This window comes from Sipha flava, unplaced genomic scaffold (assembly GCF_003268045.1).
Source record: "Sipha flava isolate LNK unplaced genomic scaffold, YSA_version1 87_pilon_pilon, whole genome shotgun sequence".
Lineage (NCBI taxonomy): Eukaryota > Metazoa > Arthropoda > Insecta > Hemiptera > Aphididae > Sipha > Sipha flava.
Genome location: NW_020273629.1, coordinates 49,403 through 76,943, shown reverse-complemented (window position 1 = coordinate 76,943; position 27,541 = coordinate 49,403). Strand labels below are relative to the sequence as shown.

The window sequence follows — 27,541 nt, the reverse complement described above, 5'->3', positions numbered from 1 at the left end:
GGGCCTACTATTTAAATTTCGAAAACTTTTACCCTCACCGCTTTTTCTTTTAATTGAGTCTTATCTTACAGATCGACATTTTTAAATATGCTGTGGCTTATCTACGTCAGATATACCTCCAATTACCGCCGGTGTACCTCAAGGAGCTATCCTCTCGCCCATACTATTTAACATATATGCTTATGATCAACCCGCAACTCCAAACACCACAGTTACCGATTATGCAGATGATAAAATCATTTTTTGAGTTCATAACGATACAATTATAGCCTTTGCTAACTTACACTCTCATATAAATCTACAATCTGAATGGTATGAAAAATGGCACATAAAAATTAATCACAGTAAATCAGTCCATACAACCTTTACCTTTAGACACGGTCATTGTCCAAATGTTTCAATAATATTCCCATCCCACCTCTCAGTGCTGTTAAATATTTAGGTGTAACTCTTAATCAAAGATTAACCTGGAACAAATATATAAAAGCTAAAAGATTGATCCTTTACGCTCGAACCAGATCACTAAAAACATTATTATCCAAAAATAAATTTACTAGTTTAAAAACTAAACTACTAATTTATAAAATTCTCCTAAAGCTTATATGGACATATGGGTTACAACTCTGGGGATCGGCGAAAAAATCAAACTTGAACAAGATTCAAGTCTTTCAAAATATTACTCCAAAAAATATTACTAACACTCCTTTCTATATCTCTAATTTAATCCTCCACCAAGATTTATTTATCCATCCGGTTATAACTGAATTGAAATTATTCTACAAACGGTTTTTTTCCAAACTAGAAAATAAACCAAATCCACTAATAAAAAAATTATTTACCTTCACACTTCCTAAAAATCCACAATACAGACTTAAAAGGAAATGGAGTCGTGATCATTTAAATTAAAAATACCTCTCATCAATGCAAATATATCAGGATAAGTGTTACAAATAGGTGGCTTCTTATTCAAGTAATTCTTGTGATGTATTAACCTTTATCATATACGCTTATTGTGCATTAATTTGTATAGATTGTGCATGTATTTGTAAAGTAAAAAAAAAAAAAATTAATATGAATTTCATTATTTGACAATAACTTTGTAAATTAAATATAAATCAATGCATATTCATTGTTACAGTGTTTTACTGTTTTTACATATCAGATCGTGTATCAGGTTGTATATGTTTACGATCATGTAACTGATTTAGAAGTGTATAGCAGAGTTGGTGTATCATTATTTTTCAATCGTTGCGTATCGATGAAATCATTATAACTTGATTTATTACAATCGTTTGTCATGTTTCGTGTCATAATGATGCTTAACACATTACCTTAGGCAATATTGTTATATTATTTACTCAGATGCATTCAATTTATTTAATATTGTTCATTTTACAGGTACATACCTGTTTATACTATCTATGATAATGCATTAATGCGTAAAAAATATTAGTTTTTTTTTTTGTTTAAGGGCTTCGCTCCCCATTGCCGCAGCCACAGAACAATAATTATTAATTGAAATAAAAACAATCATAAAATATTTAATTTAATTACCATACTATATTATTAAAAATTATATACTTACTTCTATGTAGTATGTTTCTTTAAAAATATGACATAACACCACCGCAATATTCCACCGTCGTCCATCACATTTATTAGATAACAATATTATTATTAATTATGTGGAATTGTAGGAATTACAAAATAAACTATAATAATAATATTTTATATTTATATAATTTACTTTTGAATAATTCTCTGCGTCATATACTCATATTATATAATATGTATCTCACCATCCCATGCTTAAATTATCATTAAATTTTAAATAATCAAAACAATTTGGAGGGCTATAATAAATTTTGGGAGACTAAGCCCCCCTAAGTTCCCCCCTAGTTGCACCAATGATTAATACTGTATCATGAGAACGTATTGGTGTGCACTTGATATTGAAATAAGTAACTAAATATATAGGTAAGTACCTTAATATTTTCGTATTTTAGAAAAAAATATAACTATCTTTTCATACTTTAGAATGTCCGACGATTAAAAGGATATGAATGAATGCTTAGGAACATTTTAAGGGTGGAAAATTATTGGCGTTGATCAAATAATTGTACTAAACGTTTTAGTTTATTGTTATTATAAAAGTTAAATAAAAATATGTAAATATGGATAATTTTAAAACAACAAATATTTTTCGTGTCTTAATTTAATACGATGGTGTATAACTGATTGGTGAATGGGGGAATGAGCGCAATATTTCCAAACACGCGCGTTATAAACATAAACGTGTTAAACACACGTTTAACCGATTGAAGTTCTATAAATGAAATTGTGAGAAAAATTTATAGTAAAAACGACGCGACATTCGATTATATCTAAACGAGCAAATAAATATTATTATATTTGCATTTTATGTATACGTTACGCCGAATTCGTGAATTCGGGAACTATATCTGATTTTATGATTCGAGTAGAATTTTTTCATACATTTTACGCTGTCTATAGTTTTATGTTCTCACAGTTGCCGATTACGTGGTTTTGGTCACTTGGCCACGGCGTTTCTGATTTAACGCGATTTCACGAATTCGACGTAACACGTGAATCTATAATGTACGTAATATGTTAATATATTATTTGTATATATTGTATGTATTCATATACGTAAACCATTGAAATCGATTGGGGGCGCTGTACGATGTGTACGTGTACGTTCATAGAGATAAATAGTTTGGTATAGGTGTACAAAGATACGGGCGCGTTAATTTTACGGCAAAATTGTCGCACGGAATCTAGCGAATATACATTATGGTGTGTAATACATTTACTATAAAACGGCCGTCGTAGCAGTAAACTCCGAGGCAAAGGACTCGTTTGTCAGATTTCCTCGTGAAAGGTCGAAAGCCGCAAAGTTTGTGCCGAGTGCTATTTAATTAAGGGTTAGCAGCCCCGTGCAGTTATCGCTTGCGGGTGGGAAAAGGGATGGACACACAAGGCTAAAGACCGTAATCCACGTACGTACACGGTTATCGTGTCTACGCGCATATAACTATGTGTACTACGAGTATATACGTGTATAGGTATGCCTCGTATGTATGACTACGTATACTACACACACATACATGTATATATATATTTACATACGAACTCACCCTATCTTCGCTGGCCATCTATGTCGTCATTGTAATTATTATTATTATTATTAACATCATTGGGCTCCCTGTAAATACCTTAAATCGCGTGGAATTGATTACATCAACCCTTTCACACGTCCGCTATCGATGTGCGCACGCAATTATATGTAATAATAATATGTTCGCGTGAATCCTACTGGGAACGTTCTTCTTTACAATAATAATTTACATTCACGACGATCTCTTGGTAGGTACACTGAAATAGTTCCCAAAATTCGAGAATTCTTGAATTTCAAACCGTTATAACTCAAAAACTAAGCGTCGGCGCCGATTTTTTTTGACACCATAATTTTTAAAACGTTTCTTTACAAAGGTTTTGAAAAAAAAAAAATTTGCAAAAACCTCTCGGTAGCTAGACTGCAATTATACCCGAACTTCTTTCATATTTGAAGCTAATACAATATGATTACCTTTTGACACTGTCGGTGATACAAAAAATAATTTCAATTATTTTGTACCTTCTGCACCTCTTTTTAATTTATTTATTTTACACGAAGTTACATGTCTTGTCCAATTAGTTGAATTCATCGTATCTTTGTTTCTGCCACAAATACATTTAATTTATTCCATTTTAACATGAAATAACACTCGTGACTTAAGAACACAATTAAAATACACAGTATACACTATACGCACTAACTGACAAACTACGTTGGTCGAAACTCAAAAGCAATGTACGGACTATTATAAATTATTATCATTCATCAGCTTGCCAACATTAAATAATTTACTAATAATAATACAAAAACCCATATGCAGTACATTAGTACCATTGATCAGTGGCGGTGCGAAATATTTTACTTCATGAGTCCTGTTAGGATTTTGCCCACCCCTCCACCCACCCACCTAAAAAGAAATTTAAGGGTAGCTTGTAAAAAAAGCTCCCCCACTATTTGTTCTATATTCTACATACCCACTCGATACCCAATGGTCAATACCCACCCACTGACTTGAGTCCAGGAACTCAAAAATTTACCGTCATACCGTCATCTAACTGCCATTGATTATAAATACTATACATAGATCGCTTACTACTGTGCACGATTATAAAGAACCTTATAATCATGCTGCTGTGATAGACCATAATACTACCATCGTAAGCAAAAATGCTGTAAGTCATCGTAGAACGATTTTGAGAAAAACGTTTCTTTGTATTTTGCATTTTCTTAAAATCATAACACTTTGTACATTATAATTATTTAAATATTTATTAACGTGGCAACAATACAATATTAGCTTAACTACACTGTATAAAATAAAACTAATGAAATATTGAATAAGTTTATTATAAATAAATTGTTCCCGATAGTCGAATTGCTTTGCGATATATTAAACCGGTCCGTGTTACTAAGCCAAAATGCCGTCAATTATCATTTGTTCTATATACATAGGCGGTACTACGGGAGGGGCAAGGTAGGCGGCTTCCCCCCCTGCGAGTTCTTACTCTACCTATACATTTCAAATATTGGTTGGTAACCCCTCATATTACATACTTATTTAGAGTCTGCATGGTTGTAAGTAATAATATTATTATCTACAACCGTGGGAGCGATAGTAAATATGCTGATAAGATTTTTTGCGTCAACATTTTCAATATTATTATAATTTATTTTTATCATTGAAAAATCATGAACCAATATTATTACTTTATTATTATCTGTATCACAAACGTTTTGTATGATTTTTTATTTTGATTTGAAGTGTGTATTTTATTTAGTATTCTTGAGTTTTTTGGATAATATTAATTATAATAAAAATTATGAACATAAACCAAAGTAAAAAAATAAAAACTTTATACGACTTTTTCATACAAGGACCATCATAGGCAGCTCTACGAGGTGTGTCGAGTGTGTCCTGGCACACCCTAATGTGAATAATGCGAATAAAAAAATTGAATAGTTACAATTGAGAATATATGTGCATACACATTAATTAAATTTTAGTTTTTTGTAAGTAATATTGCAAGTGTTGAAATAATAATTATGTGTATATTTTACCAATCGTTATTTTAAATCATTAACGATGCCTTTATTTTTAGAATTTAAATCATAACACGGTTTACACGTACGTGTTTATAGCCTCTCCTTTATATTTTGAAAAAAATGACAGGGCAAACTCAAATGTATAACTCTGGGTCCACTTATGTGAATCATCATAGGTAAATTGTGGTAAGCTATTATTTTAAAATTTTATAAGATAAAATAATATAAATATAAGTATTTGTAAGTGTATCATTCATTTTACAAAATAATCTTATTTGAATTAAGTTAAAATAGTTATCAATAAAATACTTTTTTTATAGTATTGCTAGTCTATAGATTTAGACAAAATAGTGTTAATATTTTACTTAAAATATTTCCTGCCCCTCCTGCCAAGAGGGTCTAATACCACCTATGACTATATGTACTAAGATAAAATGCCGTATCTTCAATAATATTTACGTCTTAATATAATGTATTTGTTATTATTTAACTATTAATTAATTTAATTTGATTAATTATTATTTAATTATTTGTTATTACCTAGTGCTCACGAATTTTCTGTGATTAACGACATTTTAGTTATTTCATTATTGCTTATATTATTCTTTTGAAGTAGTATTTCAGACATGCGGCATATTCATCTACACAAGCCAAATTTTACCGTTATTTATTTGTTTTTTACCTTATATTTATTTATTTTGGGATTTGCGGCGTTTTTACTTACGACGGCAGAATACTGAGAGACTTTAATACTGTATAACTCTATCATTATTAATTGTAATATATACTTCTAAATTAGAAGTTTTAATAATAGTATAATATTCTGTATCTACTAGTTACTACCTAATACAGTAATACCCATAATTTACTGTGATTTAAATTGATTCCATTCATTTAATAAAGTACATAATATGTCTTTAATAATTATTCAGCCACTTGTGCCACTCAGGCATGGACATCCACTCAGTGGCGTATTTACGGAGGGGTCCAGGGTTACTGAACCCCCCCCCTCCAGAACCTCTTCAAAAAAATGAAAAATAAACTAAAATACATATTTTCAGAATTGGCTATGTTGAACATTCACAGAGAAGTTGAAATTACTGTTGATAGAGTAATTAGAGGAGTTGGCCAAAAAATCGAGACAACTGGAATTTATTTTATAACAATACTTTATAATATATAATGCTAAATACAATATATACTATATATAACTATATATTATATAGGTACATATATATATATATATATATATAATATTACATAAGACTATACGATTATTACATTATATATTTAGTTCAACTTCCTCCAAAAACTGCATAAGGACGTAACTATTACAATATAATATATAGTTTATATTAATTATGTATAAACTATGGACCCCCCAGAAAAAATTGAAAATACGCCACTACACCCACCCCCTACAAAATCGTTAAAGGTATTGCGATCGCCACACCTAGTATATGGGTTGGGCGCCACTGGTTCATTTACCGAAAAGATCGCGAGACGTTTTAAAAGTACGTGAACGCGGTACAATACAATTTATTGAAGATATTCAGCGTAAATATACGTATATGTATATTCTAGGAATAGAATGGATTTAGAATTAATAATTTAAATTATATTTAAAAATGTAATAGTCATCTTAATAAGTTATAAAATATAATATAAATCTGTCCTTAACTTCATAGGCGTAACTTGGAAATTTATTAGGGGGGGGGGGGGGGGGGAAATTATAATTACATATTTAACGAAAAGGATGTCCGGAGGCTAAACGCCACTTTACTACCAACATATTATTATATAAAATTATTCATTTTCTAACATTATGTTAGATAAAAGAAAATTTAAAATTAAGATTTAAAAAATAAATTTATAGTAACAGCTATTACCAGCTGTTTTGTACTTATTTTAAAACAAGGTATATCAAATATCAGAGGGACACTGCCCCTCCTAATTTATTCTAGGGAGCAATTGCCCCCCTTGCCCCCGTCAGTTTACGACTATGCTTAACTTTATACTCCCTCTTTAGATCTCAGCGATGAAGTTATTGATTTTAAAATGATGTAGTTTTTTTCTGTGTGAATTCATATATGTAAATTCTGCCTTAATTTTATCACCAGAAAACATAGGTAGTATTTAAATGTCAAAAAGAATAATTTTAAAAATTGTAAAATAAGTTTTCTGAATAAGTATTCATTTTCTGGAAGTTAAAGAGAAATATGTGAAAAACTTAGTATACCGTAAGGTTCTTAGAAAAGTATAAATACAAATATATACTTCTAGAAAACTATTGAAATTAATTCATACGTATAATATATATCATTTAACATATTCTGTTTGTGTCTGTATGTATACTGAACTTATGTGTATCATAGTTTTTTAAAATATATTTATATCATTTATTTTTATTTTTAGTACACAATAAATTTGTTTTAAATATTGTTATGTTAATGATAATAATAATAATATGTTTAATTTTAGACAAATTAGTATACCAGCTTTAATTAGTTTAAAGTTTAATTTTGTGGAGTGACAGGAAATGTTTTTTTATACCACACTACTCTAAACTTTAAATTTTTATAGTTAGTAAACTTCGAGTCTAAAATAAGACATTAATACATAAAAATTTCAAAAATATACCTATTTTATTAAAATTTAAAATAAACTGAATAAGTGATATAAATTAGATATATAGTGAACTTATTCAAAATATATTCTACGTTATATCGATTAAACCAATTATAGTAGGTACTTAATATATATTAGGTTCCAAAAGTTTAAAAATAATTCCTGCCATTATTTAATTTATGTGAGATAAATTATTCTAAAGACTTGTAAATTATATATGAATATATATAAACTCTGAAATGTTATAAGTATTGTGTCAGTGTTTAGGTACATTCATTACAAAAAAAAATGTTATTTTAATACATTTTTTGTACAAATGTACAAGAAGGTCCCTACTTGCAATTAGTTATCAAACAAAATGTTATAAATTTTAATTTATAATATTATATACTAGTAATTATTATACTTATTATTAATTAACAATGATAATTTTAGTAATGAATTTTAATTTTCTGATCGACAAGCAAAAATTAAGTGACATTAAATGACTTAATGGCTGTCTTATTGATATTGATTTATAGTAATTTAAATCAAGTTGGGCATATAGTTTATAGTGAATTATATAGCTTTAAATATTGTATACTACAATAAATGTACCATTACGTACTAATTATGAGTATTCATTACTATAAATTTATAAGATAAATGTACAAAAGATGCATGGACATCGTGTTTGATATGATTTTCATAATTACTTAAACATCACCACATCTTTATTATTTTAAAATTGAATCTTAGTTCATAAAATAATAAGTGAATCAAGAAATTAACCTTTAACTTCTACACTTCAATCGCTACCGAGAAGATTATTTATGTGCATATCTGCAGAATACGTACATTGAAAAACTAAATAAAATTACAAAACTTATACTGTTCAAACTACAAGTCGCGGTTGTGAACGGGTATTATACAAGAATCCTGGGTACACGAGCTAAAAATGTGTTAAACCTCGTGTTTTTAATCGCGTATTAATTTATTATTACCCGTGTATTGTATATTAATTCAGAATTCAGATATACTTTAATTATAAACACACATAATACCATGTTAAATGTTAATAATTATTAATTAATTATAATAATTTTTATCTCTTTGAATACCTATATTTTATCATTTAAAAATATTATGAATAGTTATGACAAGAGATTTTAACGAATTTTAATTTAATTTAAAAAAATCAAAATATGTATTTATGATTATTGAAATATAATAACGCTTTATTTGTTTGTTCGAAAAATAAAAAAATAAATGTTACAACTGATTTGAAATACAATGCGAAATTATCTAATATTTAAAAATTTAAATCTGAAACTATATAAAATAATTCCGACTAATTTCAATTAGAATAGTATAAAAAAAAAAAAATTGGAATATGTCTTATGTATTGTATATGTCAAATATGTCAAATTGTTAATTTATTAATATTATGTTATAATCAGGGACGATGCTAGAGTTTGCGAGGCCCTGAGCAAAATAAATGTTGGTCTTATAATTTATATTAATAAAATATCTTAAGTTCAGTTAAATCAGAACCACGAAGCCTTAATTATAATTTAAGGCACGGGGCCCTGGGCAACTGCCCCTATTGCCCACCTTCTCGCACCGTCCCTGGCTATAATAATATAATAAAAAACAAAAAACATTTTCCACTATAAAGTTCTTTGAAAACTAAACACGTCATATTTACATTTCGTGAAATATATTCACTTGTCACGAAAAATATAGATATCGTTAAACTAATATAAATTTATGAAAATAAACTTTTCTGCTAGACAGTCGACGCGATAAAAACGAACGATCGGATTTTCATAATCTTCAGGTACCTACTTACAAAGTTTCGGTGAAAATAGCTGCCGTTGATCAAAATCTGTACGTATCGTTTAACATGTCAATATATAAATTATTCATACGAGTAAACACTAAGTTTATACATATCAACAATAGTGGTCAATTTGTGGAGTCATAATGTTTGATAAGATGGCAAAATATTATTACTAAGCCATAGGCGGTACTAGACCCTCTTGGCAGGGGGGGCAGGAAATATTTTAAGTAAAATATTAACACTATTTTGTCTAAATCTTTCGTCTAGCAATACTATAAAAAAAGTATTTTATTTATAATTAAATTTATATTATGCATTTATATTATTTTATCTTATAAAGTTTTAAAATAATAACTTACCTGTGATGATTCTTGTATGAAAAAGGCGTATACAATTTTTATTTTTTTACTTTGGTTTGTGTTCATAATTTTTGTTATAATTAGAATTATCCAAAAAAACTCAAGAATACTAAATAAAATACACACTTCACATCAAAGTATAAAATCATACAAAACGTTTGTGATACAGATAATAATAAAGTAATAATATTGGTTCATGATTTGTCAAATGATAAAAATAAATTATGATAATAGGTATTGAAAATTTTGGTGCAAAAAATCATACCAGCTTATTTACATGAATGGCTCCTACGGTTGTAAATAATATTATTAAATAAAACCATGCACTCTCCAAATAAGTATGTAATATTAGGGGTTACTAACCAATATTTGAAATTCATAGGGGGTATTATTTTAATTTTAATTTTAGTCACGCATAAAAATAATTTTTAACACGGATATACTCGTATTGATAGTAACTTTGAAGTAAAAATACACTTTATATACATTTATAATTAATTTATTGTACTACAGAAGTATATAATATGTATGGAATAATTATGTATAAGTATAATAAAAGTATCTTAAGTTGTAACACAATTGTGTAATTTAAAAATTAACAAACGGATTTTATATTTTATTTCCATGTTGAATATATAGATATTGTATTATATGAAAGATAACGAAATAATAATATTAATCAAAGCTTTTATGATTTCAATGTTCATTATATTTCATAATTCAATATAAATTGTTTTCCATTTATAATTTTATCCACAACATTGGTGGATTGATACTTTTGTTATTATGTATACTATATGTAGGTAGTGTATATTAAACCATATTACTATGTATACTACGTACTAATACACATAGTTTACTTAGTGATACGGTATTAATACCTCATTGTTCCGGTGTGCTTCAGAAAAAAAAAAATAACGCTACAAAGCATATAAACTTAAGTACCATGACATAATTCATTCAATATAATTCGCAACGATCTTTTTTCTTTTTTTTGATGTCATAATTCCTAACAGTAATCAATCACATTAACAATGTTTGTGTGCTGGAATATTAGGACGTGGATATAGGTACGAAAAAAAAAAACCATATGACGCCTGGTTTGAAACATCTCCTTGTTTTTCTTTGGTTTTTTTTTCTTCCCGTTAAACTGTAGGTCCACTATATATCCTATTGTCATCACGACTATTTGCAAATAACAACCCAAATCTATTTAACCTCGGACACGGCAAAAGGAAATAGCAACGATTTATAAATCCCTTCATTAAGTCGTTCCATGTACACGGACAGTACAATATAATATGTCCATGGGTGTTATGCCACCTCGAGTGCAACCTTTTTAACATCTCGCTAAGTATGTATCCCGGGTCGTGGGCTGACTTCATTGTGTCATCGTATCGTTGTAAAATGGCCGCATGATGATTTAGGATCTTGAGACGTGCTGAAAAAAAAATGCAAAAAATTTATTGTGTTCCTACAACGATTTGTTATACTTGCATAGATAGTCATAACATACAATAGAGAAATACTGTTTAAAAACGAATTCCGCTTGCGACGCCATAGTAAATCGACGTTACGTATACAAATGGACATTGGGTTCTAAATGGACTTTTCCTTTCATTCCAAGAGTCATTTTATGTGTTATAAATGTGTTATGCGAACTGCAGTGCATTGTATACAAAACTCTCGTACCTACGAATAAAAAAAGAAAAAAATACTTCCTGTTGTGCAATTTGATAGGAACGTCGGAAAATCGGAACTAAAATATCGATTTATATATATATACATAGTTAATCCGTTTTAAAGATTTATCGTGTTGCGAAGAAAAATGTCTAAATGTTATTATACTTGTTGTATTACGACTCCTATTAAGCAAAATGAGTTTCTTTTAATTCTCAATATTTGAGTACAACGAGTTACCATACTTTTTTATCACAAAATAGTCGACAACATATTGTACACGAAGATCGATATTTTTATTTCCAAATAATGTTAAGTTTTGATGAAAATATGAAAAATAGTTAATACATGAAACTCTAGTACGAAATAAAAATCCAAAGTTAATTAAAAATTCTTCAAAAAATGTATAGGTGCTTGCGTATATCGATTAATTTAAACCATAAATATTTCAGATGAAAAATATCAAATTATATAGCATTGATTATTGATTATCACTACTATTAAGTTATAGTACATATACTTTTGCTAATTAAAGGGTTTATAACAAAAATTATTGTCTTAATAAAATCGTATTTTTTTTATAATCGTACAATGTATTAAATTATAATACTCACCATAAGATCATTCTAGTCGATTTAGGAGAGACGGGACTATTTGTAACAATATATTTAACGAAGGACGTTCTTTAATTAGAATCTCAACAATGTTTGATGAGGTTTTAACACAAAGCTTCTGATTATATGATAAAAAAAAAAAGATTTTGATATTTATTCTCTGTCTAAAGATAATCATACAGATTATTTTATTACATTTTAAACGCATAGATGGATTATTGTCAGTGGTGTAGTTATCATCGGGCAAAGCAGGACAGTGCCCTGGGGCCCCTAGAGCTCAGGGGCACTCAGAGCTCTTAGTAAATTTTAAAAATACATCCGTAAAATAATTGAAATAAAATTGAAAAAAAGGTTGGATATTTTTAATAAGATAATTGAATATTAGAAATTTAATATGAATATTGTACATCTTGAACACACAATATACAAATATCGGTGTTCGACTACGGAGTAATCGTTATCTTATCGCACAACGGCCACCAAGGCTTGTAAATATTAACGATTGGGACGTACATAGGAATAAAAATTAAATATCAATAAATAATAATAAAATAGAAAAATAAATAAATAAATAACAAAAAAAATAAATAACAATGAAAAAAAAAAATAAATAAATAAATAACAATCCTAAAATAGCATGTTGTCAATTTTATTGTACCTATTATCATTGATTATAAATACTAGTATATATAATCATTGCTATTACCAATAATGTATTGTCGAGTGAAATATTATTAAACATATCTATTATTATATAATTATGTTCACGTAGCATAATATTCACTATTCATTCATCAGCGTAACGTTATCGTGTTCGTAGTAATGTTTACCAGTTGTGCAGGGATATAATAACCAAATTTGGAGTGATGGAATGTGATATAACAGAAGTTTTCATGGCAATTTTACTATTTTTTACTATTCCTGCAACTTCACCAAGAGTTGAAAGATCCTTCAGCAAACTAAAAATAATCAAAAATTATCTTGGAAATATTACCGGACAAGATCGACTCAAATATTTATCATTGATTGCAGTTGAAAACAAGGCAGCTTCAAAATTGGATTTATGTGAAGTGATAGATCACTTTGCTAATATTAAAGCTCGTAAAAGATTATAAATTTAATTTGATAGCTTTTACTTTATTTGATTAGATAGAATTAATAAATTAATAATGATAAAATGTTAACGTTTAAAATTTGTTTTATTAATTAAATGGATTTCCTTTTTATTTTGAATATCAATTATCATCTGTTAATTATTTTCATTAATGGTTTTATAAAGGTATTTATATTTTAAACAATATAACGTATGTGGTTCTTACTATAAATAGAATTAAGAGGCTTAATTTATTTACTGTCCCGGGGCCCTTTCCCATCTTGTTACGCCACTGATTATTGTACATCAATAATAATATTATTATTTAGAAACTGACGTAAACAATGAATAATAATGTTTCAAAAATCAAATAATAATGGGCTGGTACCATATTGGTTCCTGAGCTCCAAACCCAAATGCCGAATTGGTTCCCGTTTGAATAAGGTATTTTATGAGGTACAGTCGAATTGGTTCCCGTTTAATTACGCACAGTTTCCTTCTCAATTTTACAGGCTTAGGACTGTCAACTTTTAAGTAGGCTTGGTTAAAAATGTGTGTTTAAAAAAATGATAATATATCTACAATTTTAAATCGTTGATTTGGATATCAACTTGTCATCACTTTAAATACAAATAATAAAATACAATAAATACAATTTAAAATAATTGATTTGTAAATTTGAAGCTAACTTTCTTTAAATATTCAATTCTTGTAATCTTTTTATTTATGTAGTCAGTTATAAAATTTCCCAAATATTTGTTACTTCTTTCCTGTTTGCTAGTAAGTTTCCTATGATTATTACTTCGAAATTTAACATAATTCAGTGTTTAAATGCTGTTTAAAGTTTCAATCGTTATTTTAATTTCGATCATTTGCTAGTCTTTAGTAATCTATAGTGTATTATATTTCTATACTTTATCTTATCGATTTAATAATTGTGTCTATATGTGTCATACATGTAGCTTTTAAAATTTTATTTTTCTTTCTATGCACTGGCCCGCTGGATTTTAATTTTTAATAGTGTAGGTAAATTGTGTTAAAAATTGAAATTGTCACTATTTTACGTGTACACAAACGGGAACCAATTCAGCTATAACTAATAAAATACCTTTTTCAAACTGGAACCAACGCGGCCACTCTCTAATAATGTTGGTGATATATTTGTGTAATACATTAGGAGGTATATACCCGCGAATATTCACAGTACCTCAGGGAACTTTTCACTCATTTATTTGATATAGTTATAGATCTAACGAAACTCTGAGCAGCGGTGTAACAGTATTATGTAGTATAAAGTTACGAACAATTCGCTGCACCCTGCGGGCCTTATACCGCGCGTGCAGATTTCATACGAAACAATACGTACGCGCGTCCGCAAGAAACAGTGAAAACAACGCGCGTACACACGGTTGTGGTATGCATATGTGCGCGACTACGACACGTATATTACACGTTGAACACGAACGGTAGTAGAGGAAACGGTTTGGGGAACGAAAAAAAAAATTCGCGTCCGATGTATTGTATTTACGGTCACGTAAACATTTACAATGCGTACATAATGTAAATACACACGAGCGGTATGACTGTGTGACGTACGAACGTGTTGTGGATTGTGTGTGTGTGCGCGTATTAAAACGAGTAATGCGGTGATGGCGGCGGCAATGTTGAACGACTGCGTGCGTGTGCGTGTATATGTGTGAACTTGTGTATGTGTTGGGACTCGCACACACGTATCATTGTATACAATAAATATACACACACACGCACACACACACACACACACACACACACACACACACGTAAATAAATGTACATACGTATGTACGGTGTGTATATATGTTTAAACGTATTGTAATAGTCGTCGTCGTCGTCGTCGTCGCGGTCGGTCGGTCGGTTGGCGGACGAGGAGAACGTGACGCACGCGGGGAACGCGGCTCGATGTGGTGGGGAGGGATGGGTGGCGGCTAGAAGAGGCTCGAGTGGTGAGACGGGCAGGGCGTGCAGGAGGGCGACCGGCCGTGCACGAGCGACGGGGTACACATTCGGTGTTTGCGATGTGCATTTGACAGTTAATTCTGTGCGTCTGGAAAAGATTAATGATTGTCGTTTGATACGTACGTGTGTAGGTAGGCGCGCGCGCGCATACACACGTCGTGTACGCGAACGGGCGCACGCACGTACATTGCGCGCTCAGTGTTTAACACAACGGCGGCGAACACGAAACGGTTACAAACGGAACGGAGGAAACTAAACAAGGAGAGAGAGAGAGAGAGAGAGAGAAAACCTATATAAATACGTAAAAAAAAAAATATAAGGGACCGAAGCGGGCAAAGAATAAGACGCGCGACGAGCGTTATACATTATTATTGTTGTACGGGACGATCAGCGATGTTTTGTCGCGCGATTCTGGTCCGGCGTTAAGGTGCGGCCCCACTGGGAGCGATTTGCATTTTTACGATAGCGTGTAGCGATATTGCGTTTTAGCGATTTTAACAAAAGTATGTAACTCATATGTAGTGGCCCCACTGAGCGCGTACTGCGTGTCGCGTGTAGCTTTACACGCGCGGTAATCGCTGAAAGAACAAAATAGTTCGATATTCGGCGATTAATCGCTGCCAAAATGTCTTCCGCGTCGGTTGTGTCCGAACAAATAGCTGCCGCTGTCTTCGTACAGGAAGCTATTTGGAATCCTAGACACCCGGACCACAGTAAAGCTGGAAACGCACCGGCAGCAACATTTCGTTGCGCAACGCAACATTCTGTTGCAAAATACATGTTGCAAAACAAAAGGAAAACGCACCGACTGCAACAAAGTTTTGAAATTGTTTTACTACAACAAGATTTTCAGTACATGATTATCATCGGTTGTAGTAACAAGTGTTTAGTTTGTTTCCCTACTCCAAATATGGATAAAGAAGCAGAGGTGAATATTTTATTGTGGCAATTTTTGGAGTTGTTGGAATTGGAAAATAATAAACAAAATAGATTTTGGATTCACCCAATCAACCAAAACAGAAATATTTCTGGTTTTATTCAAGAACTAAAAAACGATCCAGAAAAATTTTATAACTACTGCCGAATGAATATTACAACCTTCTATGAGCTTTTGAGTCTAGTTGAAGACAGAATAAAGAAGTTGAATACAAATTTTAGGAGAAGTATTCCAGCTGAGGAAAGATTATTGATAACAATAAGGTAAGTTTCATAGTTTATTTATTTTTGTATTTCATTTTTAAAATACAATATTTTGTATATCAACATTAGGTATATGTTAATTTATTTATCATAATACATTTTACATGTATGTATCATATGGGAAATTTGATTGATTTTGGTGTTGATTTCGGAATTGTTGTTGCTGGTCTTCCGAACTTGGAGGTCCAAAATGTATACGTCCAATCGAAGGTTGTATCGCATATGACGCTGAAGTGTTATCACTGATGTTGGAGGGTGGTCCAGATGAACTGGAACTGTAAGCAGTATTCACAACGAGGGGACCTCTTGAATCATTATCCTCTTGACTATCGAGCATTGAGTTCAAAAGTTCCATCACTTTTGCTTTGAAATAACGCTGTTTTCTGGGGTTAAGCTTGTTAACATCAGGCACAAGGCTTTTGAAGAACGTTAATGTAGGATCCTCTAATTCATGATTATTTCTCTGAGATTGAACTTGAGCAGTGACCGTCTTAACACATTGACGGACAGTTTTCATTTATCTAAATTCCCATAACCTACTTTTAAAACGCACTTTTTTATTACTGCTATAGCAGTAATAATTTTGTTACTGCTATAGCAGTAGTGCTGTACGTACATTGAAAAGTCGATGTAAGTTGACATTACTTCTATAGATGTAATCATTTTTCTAATTATAATACATCAGAATCATAAATAATTTCATAATATTATAAAACCAATAAATCTGTATTATTATTATAAGAAGGTTAATATAAACAATAGTACTTATAATTTTATGATTATAAAAACAATTTAATATAAATATAAACCTCATTGAAAAAAAAAAAAAAACTTTTTAATACAATTATAACATTCAATCATATTAATTACCTACAACTTTTTATGATAAGCTTCAAAACAAAATCTAGCACAAAGTGGTTTTGCACATTGCTTGCACTGGAAAGACGTTTGTTTTCTGGTTTTATTGGTCTTGTAGCACTGTAAGCAATTTTTGTAATAAATAGTTCTTTTATAATTTTCTGGTAATGGTATTCTTTCTTGATAGTGATTGGTTGCTGGAGGTATTGATGGCTTTTTCTTTAGTACAAACAGTTCATTTGCAGTCACATTGTTCGGAATATTGAACAAATTTTTTATGAGTAAATCACGAAAAGCTTTAAATTTCATATTTGGAGTGTCAAAATGTTTTTTATAGACAAAAAACGAGTTCCAAACTGTAACATCGAGTAAATGAAAAATTACCTTTTTATACCATTTACATGTCTTTCTTGGACTGCTATAGTAACTGACCATCTGGTCTAACCGATCAACACCACTCATATAGTTGTTGTACTCGACGATCTCCGACGGTTTGTTCTTTGGTTGGCCGTACCGATTTTCCGACTGTATCAATTTTGGATGTACTCTAGTTGTTATACACAAAACATCACGTTTATCCTTCCACTTACTTACGTAAACATTATTTTTACGTCTCCATACATGTTGTCCTTTTTTTATTTTATTGTCAATTACAACTTTAGGGTTTCCTTTACGATTTTTTCTTAAAGTTCCAGTTGTGTGCGTTTTTAGTTCAAGTAAAGTATTTGAAAGTGTCACACTATTATAATAGTTTTCCATGTATAAAGAGAAACCTTTATTTAGGTAATTATTCATTAACCTTAAAACAATACTATCTATTTTTGATGTCCTAGATGGTACAGTTAATTGCTTTCCTTGGTACATTTCTATGTTGAGCACATACCCATCATATGAAGTGAGTTCGTAAAATTTAATGCCATACCTAGCCTTCTTATTTTTTATATATTGCCTAAATATAATTCGACCACGGTGTAACAATAATGATTCATCTATTGATAAATGTTCGGTAGGAAAAAAAGCTGTCTGAAAATTTTGAATTAATGTGTCAAATAATGGTTGTACTTTCATCATAGGTCCAATCATTTCATTATTATTACGGTTAGTATACTGTACACTAAAGCAATTAAGTATTTGATCAAACCTCCTGCCAGACATAATGTGATTAAAAACCGGATGGTAATATAATGGGTTTTGTGAAAACATGTCTCGAATAACAGAAAACTTTACTGCTCCACCAAGTAAACAAATACCAAGAAAGCGTTTTATTTCATCTAAATCTACCGATTTGAATGTTGAAGCTCGTGCATTTTTTTTATGAGGTCGATTAGCTTTACTCAAATTTTCCCCATATTTATTAGTTGATTCAATTAGCATGTCAAAAATGTCATTTGTCCAAAATTGAGTAAAAATTTCAATAGGAAATTCACGAGAACTTTCAGAAATATTTAATTTTATACCACTGAGACTATCATCAAATGCATAGTCTGGAATATCGGCGTAATCTTCAACCCAGCTATCAGTATCAGAATTATCATCACTATACTCACTTGAACTGTCATCCACCGATAAGTTGTCATCTGAATTTTGATAATTATCTGATCCAGTATGTTCAAGTCCACAGTCATCACCAGAATGAGGTGGCCTTGGTTGTTCATAATTTGGATCGATATCCGAATCGTCCCCACAAGAAAACGAACTAGAACCACTATCACTCTCATCTAAATAATTTTGAATTTCACTAATCTGTTTTCGGTTCATATTTGAAGCGGTAAAAATATACAAAATATGACAAAAGTACAATTGTTTATGTGTTGTACAAGACGTATTAGATACTAAGCAACTGCACAGTGCGTGTATCTGCTGCGTATAATACTGCTGTATACTAGTTCGTCGACCGTCGTTGGTCTGGTTCGACATATTAGATTAAATTGTTTTATAATCGATTCTGCGATTTTATTTCATTGTAAACACGACTATACTTCATACCAGTTAAAAGATAACGCGAGTCAATAGAATTCACAACATAAACAATAATAAACCCGAATTTTAAAAATAGAAAATTGTATTCTTTATTGATATTTTTTCCACACAAAATATGTCAGTGCCCAATTATCTAACCAAACACGATGCGGCAGTCTGATGTCTACTTTCGTTTGATACCATTAGAATAAGTACAGCTATAACAGTAATGTCGTATTATGAAATGTTTTACATTACTGCTATAGCAGTCATGCCACCTAACATCAAAATTGTAAATTACTGCTATAGCAGTAGTGTCCGTCAATGTGTTAAGATATTCAGCCATAGGACCTGCGACGACTTCAGCAACTGAAGACTTATTAGTTTTATTATTTTTTGTTTCCTTGGACGAGAATGCTGTTGGAGTGACGTATTGTCTCTCAATATTATCTAATCCTGACTGAGACTCAATTTCTTCAGAAAGAAATTCGTTACCATCCTCACTAACTCCTACCTCCAAATTTCTTACTTCCTCACCAACCTTCGATGTATTAGGTGCAGAAATGTTACTTATAATTTTTCTTTGCGGTCCAGCGTAATTTGATAAAAATGACATTGCATCAGCCAAGTGCCACTTTTTTTTCTTAGCAGCAGACCCACTAGGAGCATTTTTTACTTCTCGAAGATATCTTGTGTAAGCTGTTCTTAAGGAATGCCATTTGGACTTACATTGAATAGCTAAAACCGAAATAATAATAATAATATTTTTAATGTTCAATGATTAAATTTTAATAATAATTAATATTTAATTTAATTTTAAAAATTTAAAAAATAAAATGATAATTTAATAAAGTTTATAAATTGAACTATAACCCTTTATTTTAGATTTCTTGCAACTGGCGATTGTTTTAAATTCATCCACTACAATATGCGCATTGGTGCTACGACAGCACGAGAAATAATAAATGAAACTTGCATAGCTATATGGGAAGTACTTTCTCCTATTTATTTAATGACTAACCCTACTCCAGAAAAGTGGCGAAATATTTCCGAAAAATTTGAGAAATTATGGAACTATCCAAACGTTTGTGGCAGCGTGGATGGTAAACACATCCGTATTCAACAGCCATATCACGGAGGATCGGCTTATTACAATTATAAAAATTATAATTCAATTGTACTACAAGCAGTCGTTGATGCGGAGGGTAATTTTTTATTCGTAGACGTAGGAGAAGCGGGAAGATACAGTGATGGAGGTGTATTTGCTGCTTCAAATTTCGGGAAGAATTTTATCGAACAAACATTGAACTTGCCACAGCCACGAAAAATAGATCCCGCAAAAGAAATTGAATTTCCTTATGTATTTTTGGCAGATAGTGCTTATTCGTTGAATAAAAATATGATGAAACCTTTTGCTCGATCGTCACTCACGTCAGACAAAAATAAAATTTATAACTACAGACACTCCAGAGCTCGTCGGATTGTGGAATGTGCATTCGGAATAATGTCAAAAAAATTTCATATACTCCAAAGGTCTATGTTAGTCCATCCTGATTTTGCAACAACAATAACTTTAGCTTGTTGTGTGTTACACAATATGATTAGAAAGAAAGAAGGAATAATTAATGATGTATACAGTGAAATGATAAATGTAGAAGAGTGTGACGTAAGCAGGGAACCGACAAGAGCAAGAGCATCCCGAAATGCATATCAAGTTCGAGAAAATTTCGTTGATTATTTCGTTTCGCCAATTGGTTCAGTATCATGGCAAGAGTATATGGCTAGACTTTAGACGTTCAAGGTGTTTAAAAAAAAAAATATAAAACATTATAGCTACTGTTATAAGTTTTTTTTATCACATTAATATTTATAATTCGCATTCTGTAACTTATATATATATAAATATATATTTATATTATATTATTATTATTATTATAATTAATAAACATTAATATATATTAATATTAGCGTTTATTATTGTTCAGCATGATGCGAACTTTAATTATATAAATTATAAATAGTACAAAACAACAAAACCAAAATAATTAATAATTATTCAAGTCTAAAAATAATTCAATAGCACAAGAAATAATCAATACCCGGACGATATCGTGGTTATAATTTTACTTTTGTAATATTTAAATGTAATATTTTAATATTTTAATGTACCTGTAATATTTAATTCTTGTCCAATTTCGCTCCACAATTGATTGATGACGTCCTGGTTGTGATGTTCTTTTAAATTAAAATTATATATGGCGGGTCGAGCCTCAACAAGCACGAGCAGTCGATCCGCGTCAATATCCATATTTAAGTATAAGTACAAGTAATAAATTTAATAAGTAAAATTGTTTTTATTATTTTAATATTTATTAATATTAAATAATATAATATATTAATATTAAACACGCGCTATGAACGTTGCGAACAAAGTGATGCACGATGTCTTCGGCAGCGCAACAGCGCCCTCGTGTTGCGATACGTTGCACAACGTTTCGAGTCAATGTTGCACGCAATGCGCACCAGTATCATTTGATTCTACAGAAAATGCGGAACGTGCAACATTGAACTACGTTGCGAGACGTTTCGCAACAAAATGTTTCAGCTGGTGCGTTTCCAGCTTAATAGGACTAAGATTCAAAAATGTTGGTCCAACATTAGAAAAGATCTTGACATGAATGGTAATTTAATTAATTAATATTATATATTTTGATATATTAGCTAATATAGTATCATAGTATAATATAGTATATTAGCTAATAACTAATAAGTATACTGAGGCTCTTAACTAGAGTACAAGTATTGCATTACTTTGGGGTGACATATAATTTTAAAGAAATTAGAGCTGCAAAATTAGATAAATATTGACAACAAATGACAATAATTACTGTTATACATCTATTGTAAGTACTTTTTATTAAAAAAACAGTATTTCTCAGATCGAATGTTATAAAACTGAAAAGTGTTATAAATTATAATATTATACTGATGGGAGAGTGGATATCTTCATTAATTTTCAGAATGTTCAAAGAATTATAAGCAATATAATAATAATAATCTTTTAAATATCAATTAAAGCAGCACTTTCAGCCAGCAACATTTTTCTGGACGTCGTCTTAGTCGAGGATCGAATAAACAAATGAAAAATACACGAACACGCGCAACTAAAAATGCAGAAACGCATGTAAAATCGCAGAAACGCTCGAAACGCAGAATCACAGAATCGCTCCCAGTGGGGCCGTACCTTTAAGACAATAATCGTTATAATACTGTTTAATATTCATTCGTACACACGATGCCGCCACGCGTTTATAAACACTACACACTCGTATTTATATGCTTTATGTGCGCATACACGTGCACGTGGACAATATTACGATAGTGAAATAAAAGCATGGCCGTGCACGGGACGCGCCCATTATAATTATTTTATATATATATATATATATTACGTGCGCGGACCGTCCGATAGACGGGATGACGACAGACTACGGGTTATTATTATCATATGTACGTACGCATATTGTACGGACGTATTCATATTTATACATGCTTGTGTACAGAGAGTTCTAGTCGTTGCGGTCGACGTGTATTAGGTGCCTATTGTTGTAGGCGGTGCAGTTATGACCTTTATCCGTTTATCGGGGATAATGTAATAACATGAAAAAAAACAACGCATAAACTGTGGACGAAAAAAAAAATTAATGTTTCTTCGTTAATTACTGTTGTTTACAACAAGTTTCTTCCGACAGGTCGTACAACGACGATCATCTATAGCACGTTTGAAGTGTATATTATACCGTACGTAAGCGGCGATCTTCACTCTGGGGGCAAACGCACATATATTATAATATTACCCCGATGAGACATATTCTTGTATCCTTGCGCGCGCGCGCAATGTCGTTAAATGCGTTAGCAACACTATATTGTATGTTCTATACTGTTGTTCTGTACTTGTTAATAACTGTATAGTAAGTTTTTATTTTTTGTTTAATCCACGGAGTCATGCCTTTACTGGTATACAATTATCAAAACTATTTTTTTTTTTATCAATATTTTTAAAATTAAAGAAAAAAATGTATTAATTTTAATTTCACAATGCACATAGTTTTTATGTCATCAGTCCTGTTCTCTAAAGGGTATTCATCATGTATATATTAATTTTAATTAGTTGGTTATTTTATTTGTATAAATAAAATTATGAAATTACTAGTATTAGTTCTATTTAATAAATTATTTTACTTTCGAAAAATACATCACAATACGAATTTGTTGGTTAATGAGTATTGTCTATAATAAATCGTAATATAAATTCGTTTTCCTATAAATATTACCCATTTTCATTAGGAGACATGTGAATAATTAGTTTTTTAATTTTTAATTTAAAAACTTTCAGTAAAAAATATTATAGCTCTAAATGTATGTTATATTATTTATGTATATTATTATCAAACGTACAATATATTTAAATCAATTTTTAGTACAAATAATTTTAATGATAAACAATGTTTGATAGGAAAAAAATATTAGATATTAATATAGTATATTGATTTGTGTATACAAATATACGTTTAGGTTGCGATGTATATTACTTTATAGGATGATATATGCTTATGAGTACGCTTATACGCTTATATATAAATCTGGTGATTTCAACCGTATGTCCGTGATGTCCGTGTTACAGCTAGTATCCGAAGGACGGCTAATCTTGTATTTAGGCAATGTTTTTGGCTAATGTCAAAATTTCGGACTTCAGCCACCAAAAAGAAATGGATAATCTTAACACTAGCCAATAAAACCAACATTATCCAACCGTTATTGGTTAATGACTATGTAACATTATCCATAGGTAAATTAAAAATTTAAGACTATTTACAATTATAATACAATATTTTGAAATTGTAATTTTTAATGAATATTGATATGTTGGGTAGTTGTAAAGAGGTGAGCCATGCACGTGGTAAGTAAAATATTTTTAATAGTATAAATATTGTATACAGTTATGTGCATTTTGATACTATTTTAAAATTGATATTGATTGGAAAATTCATATGCATGCAGTTGCATACAATATTGTGTGCTCAATAAAGAAAGTAGGTATGTAATAATCTACCGTAATTACCGACTCAAGTTTGTAAGTAGTTAAGATACCAGCTTATAGTACTTTGTAGGTGTATCTTGTTTTTAAGTCCGGGAGTTAATAAGTTAAAAGTTAAGTTAAATTAACTTATTAACTTAAATTATTTCATTAATAATAAATTAAAACTTAATTTATTAACTTAACTCATTTCCATACAAATTAACTTGAAATTAACGTATTATTTTTTTGTTTATCCCAATTAAGTTGATTTTGATTTTCAAAATCAGAAAAATATGTTTGTAAAATATCGCATTCGAATATAAGTTCATAGAATTTAAAAAAATATAAAAATAAAAATTTCGAAGAATTTTTAGACGATACATAATATTTATCTCGGTATTAACTATTGATAGGGGTCCCACTGTTCTCGGGAAAAGTATTCAACTGTCTTCAGACTATTAAGTAAAAATAGTGCCACCCATGAATTACATTACTATTGCCATGAAAAGTGGCCGTAGGATTAATATGAAAATGAATTGTGCGATTTTTTATGTAAAGTATTTTTTTTCAATCAAATCATTTTCTTAATTCATTGCTCAAGCCCAGATTTTACTTGAACATTTTAAATGTTGTCATTTTCAACACTTCTGTTTGCATTCTTATAGAAATCGTATTATTATATTTAATAAATTAGATTAATAGATTTTGGTTCATCGTTTAACTAACCACTAGCCTATATTTTTCATGGTTTTGGTAATTAATTAACTATTTGAATTAAAATAACTGAAATACATATATTGTACCTGTACCAATACGTGCAGATAGACTATGGGCTATTTGGCTTTTACAATAATGTTTATTCATTTAATTGTAATTTGTTTGGATTTCAGTTTCTTAACATGGAAAAATATTTTTATTAAGTTTCTAATGTTGTAATGTTTGAGTAATTTATTTATTCTATATACAATCGTTAATAGATGTATTAATTTTTTTTTTGTTATTTTCTAGATAATAAATTTATGACTCATAAATGATGAGATGCTTAAATAAAAATACTTAAGATATCTACTTTTGAGATTTTAATACTTTATACTAGTGGAATAACTCATCTTTACCCAAGAATCAAAGATGAATAAACGGCAGTAGTACCCGTAAATAAAATTGAATCACAGATTTCAGCATATTCAGAAGAAAGGAGTCAATTATACATTTTATTTTAACATATTTTTATGTTAAGTAATTTAAATTTAAATTCACTAAGATCAATATTCAATATAGTGATGGACGCAGGGAGGGGTTTTGGAGGTTCAACCCCCCCCCCACTGAAATGAATGGATGATTATTAATTTTTGCGTGTATTACTAATATACTCGTTAAGTGACGCAAACAGTTTTGTTGCAACGTCCATTGTTATAGTATTATTCTGTAGACTTAAGCTTGTTTTATATAATAGCTCCCAGAAGGTCATTCCATGTCTCATTTAGGATAATGGTCTCCAATTTTTCCATTTTTTCGCAATACTTTGTGCCTCGTTTCTCGTTTCTGCTGATTGATCAGTGTTTTTAGCGATTAATAATAAAGCTTCAAAAATATGATCATAACCATTATGCAAAGCATTAATAGCATCAGTGCGTGCAGACCATCTGGTTTCAGATAAGCTTTTCAGAACTTTTTGTCCGCCTAAACATTCTTTTAATATCTTCCATCGATTGTTTGAACTCGAAAAAAAATTGAACAATTTCTGGACGAATTGAAAGTATGCTACTGCTTCTGAAACACATCCAACCGCTTGGACACCTACTAGATTCAACGAATGTGCTGCACATGGGACGAAAATTGCAAATTTACATTGCTCTTTAATTTTTACCTGTAGACCAGAATACTTTCCTGCCATATTTGCGGCGTTGTCGTAACTCTGCCCACGACAATTTTTCATTTGAATTTTAAGGTTTTCCAAAAAGTTTAAAACCGTATCTGCCATGTATTGCGCTTTATGCTCTTCGATAGGCAAAAATAGCAAAAATCTCTCAATAGGCTTTCCGTCTTTAACAAACCGTACAATAAAAGTAAGTTGGTCTATATGAGACAGGTCTGGTGTGGAATCGACGCTTATTGAGTAGTATTTTGCTCCATTTATTTCACTAATAATCGTTGTTGATACTTTTTTTCCTATTATATTAATAAATTCGTTGCAAATATTTGCAGACAAATATGATGTACTTCCTTTTCCACGATTTCCGTAGTTTTGTATATGATCAGCTAGAAAAGGGTCAAACTCGCTTATTAATTTTAAGCATCCCAAATAATTACCGTTATTTTGAGATCCCAATATTTCATCATCACCACGAATTCCAAGTCCTCTTGAAGCCAAAAACTTCACCACAGCAACAATCTTTTTGAGTACATTCTTCCAATAATTGATTTCAGCATTGTATTGGGAAATTAATCCATTATCCACTCGAGCAATAGTTTTGTTTCTTGAGACATACTTCATCATTGATTGCCTGTGTAGTGAACTATTCTCATGCTCCATTAAAAAGTTACTAATATGCTTCCAATCTTTGTATCCATTAGAAGAACTCAAACTGTTGCCTATAATAATAGTATAATTAAAAATACGACATCAATAACAATATACAGTTTTCTTCAACGGCGAATATATGAGCTAATTTCTTTCTACACACTCTTCATTCGTCAATTAGGCGGGTGAAAACATTTCTAGTCAAGCTTCTATTTTTTGTTTTACCACTTACATCTGAAAAACTTGTAAAAGTTTCAGAAAAGTCACTATTTTTATTCTAGAAAAACTCTGGTCCTTTGAGTATCCAAATATCGCGTTTTTCCTCAGTTAAAATATCTTCACAGTAAGTACCAGGGTCGTGAGATATATTTTCTATAATATGTGTATTTGTTAAATCGCAGTTGCTTAAGCTGGAAGTTTTAAACTCTTATGTGTTAACGGCTGTCGTTAAATTTGGAGCTGATGAACTCAAAACACTAGTTATATAATTAAAAGTGGGTCCAATTTCTGGACTTTCAAATTTAGAAGTACCTTGAAATGACGAGGTTGA

The 27,541-nt window shown here is 30.3% G+C and overlaps 2 protein-coding genes across 2 annotated transcripts; one reads left to right on the top strand and one right to left on the bottom strand.

The window, feature by feature from the left end:
* The first annotated feature begins 16,434 nt into the window (after positions 1 to 16,434).
* On the top strand, positions 16,435 to 21,182 carry LOC112693461 (putative nuclease HARBI1). The gene is made up of 2 exons (XM_025568552.1): positions 16,435 to 16,573; positions 20,276 to 21,182. The coding sequence occupies exons 1-2, from the start codon at positions 16,458 to 16,460 to the stop codon at positions 21,180 to 21,182; spliced, it is 1,023 nt and encodes a 340-aa protein (XP_025424337.1). The 5' UTR covers positions 16,435 to 16,457.
* Positions 21,183 to 25,950: 4,768 nt separating this feature from the next.
* On the bottom strand, positions 25,951 to 26,964 carry LOC112693459 (zinc finger MYM-type protein 1-like). Its single transcript, XM_025568551.1, has one exon. The coding sequence runs from the start codon at positions 26,962 to 26,964 to the stop codon at positions 25,951 to 25,953; it is 1,014 nt and encodes a 337-aa protein (XP_025424336.1).
* Between the last annotated feature and the right edge of the window lie 577 nt (positions 26,965 to 27,541).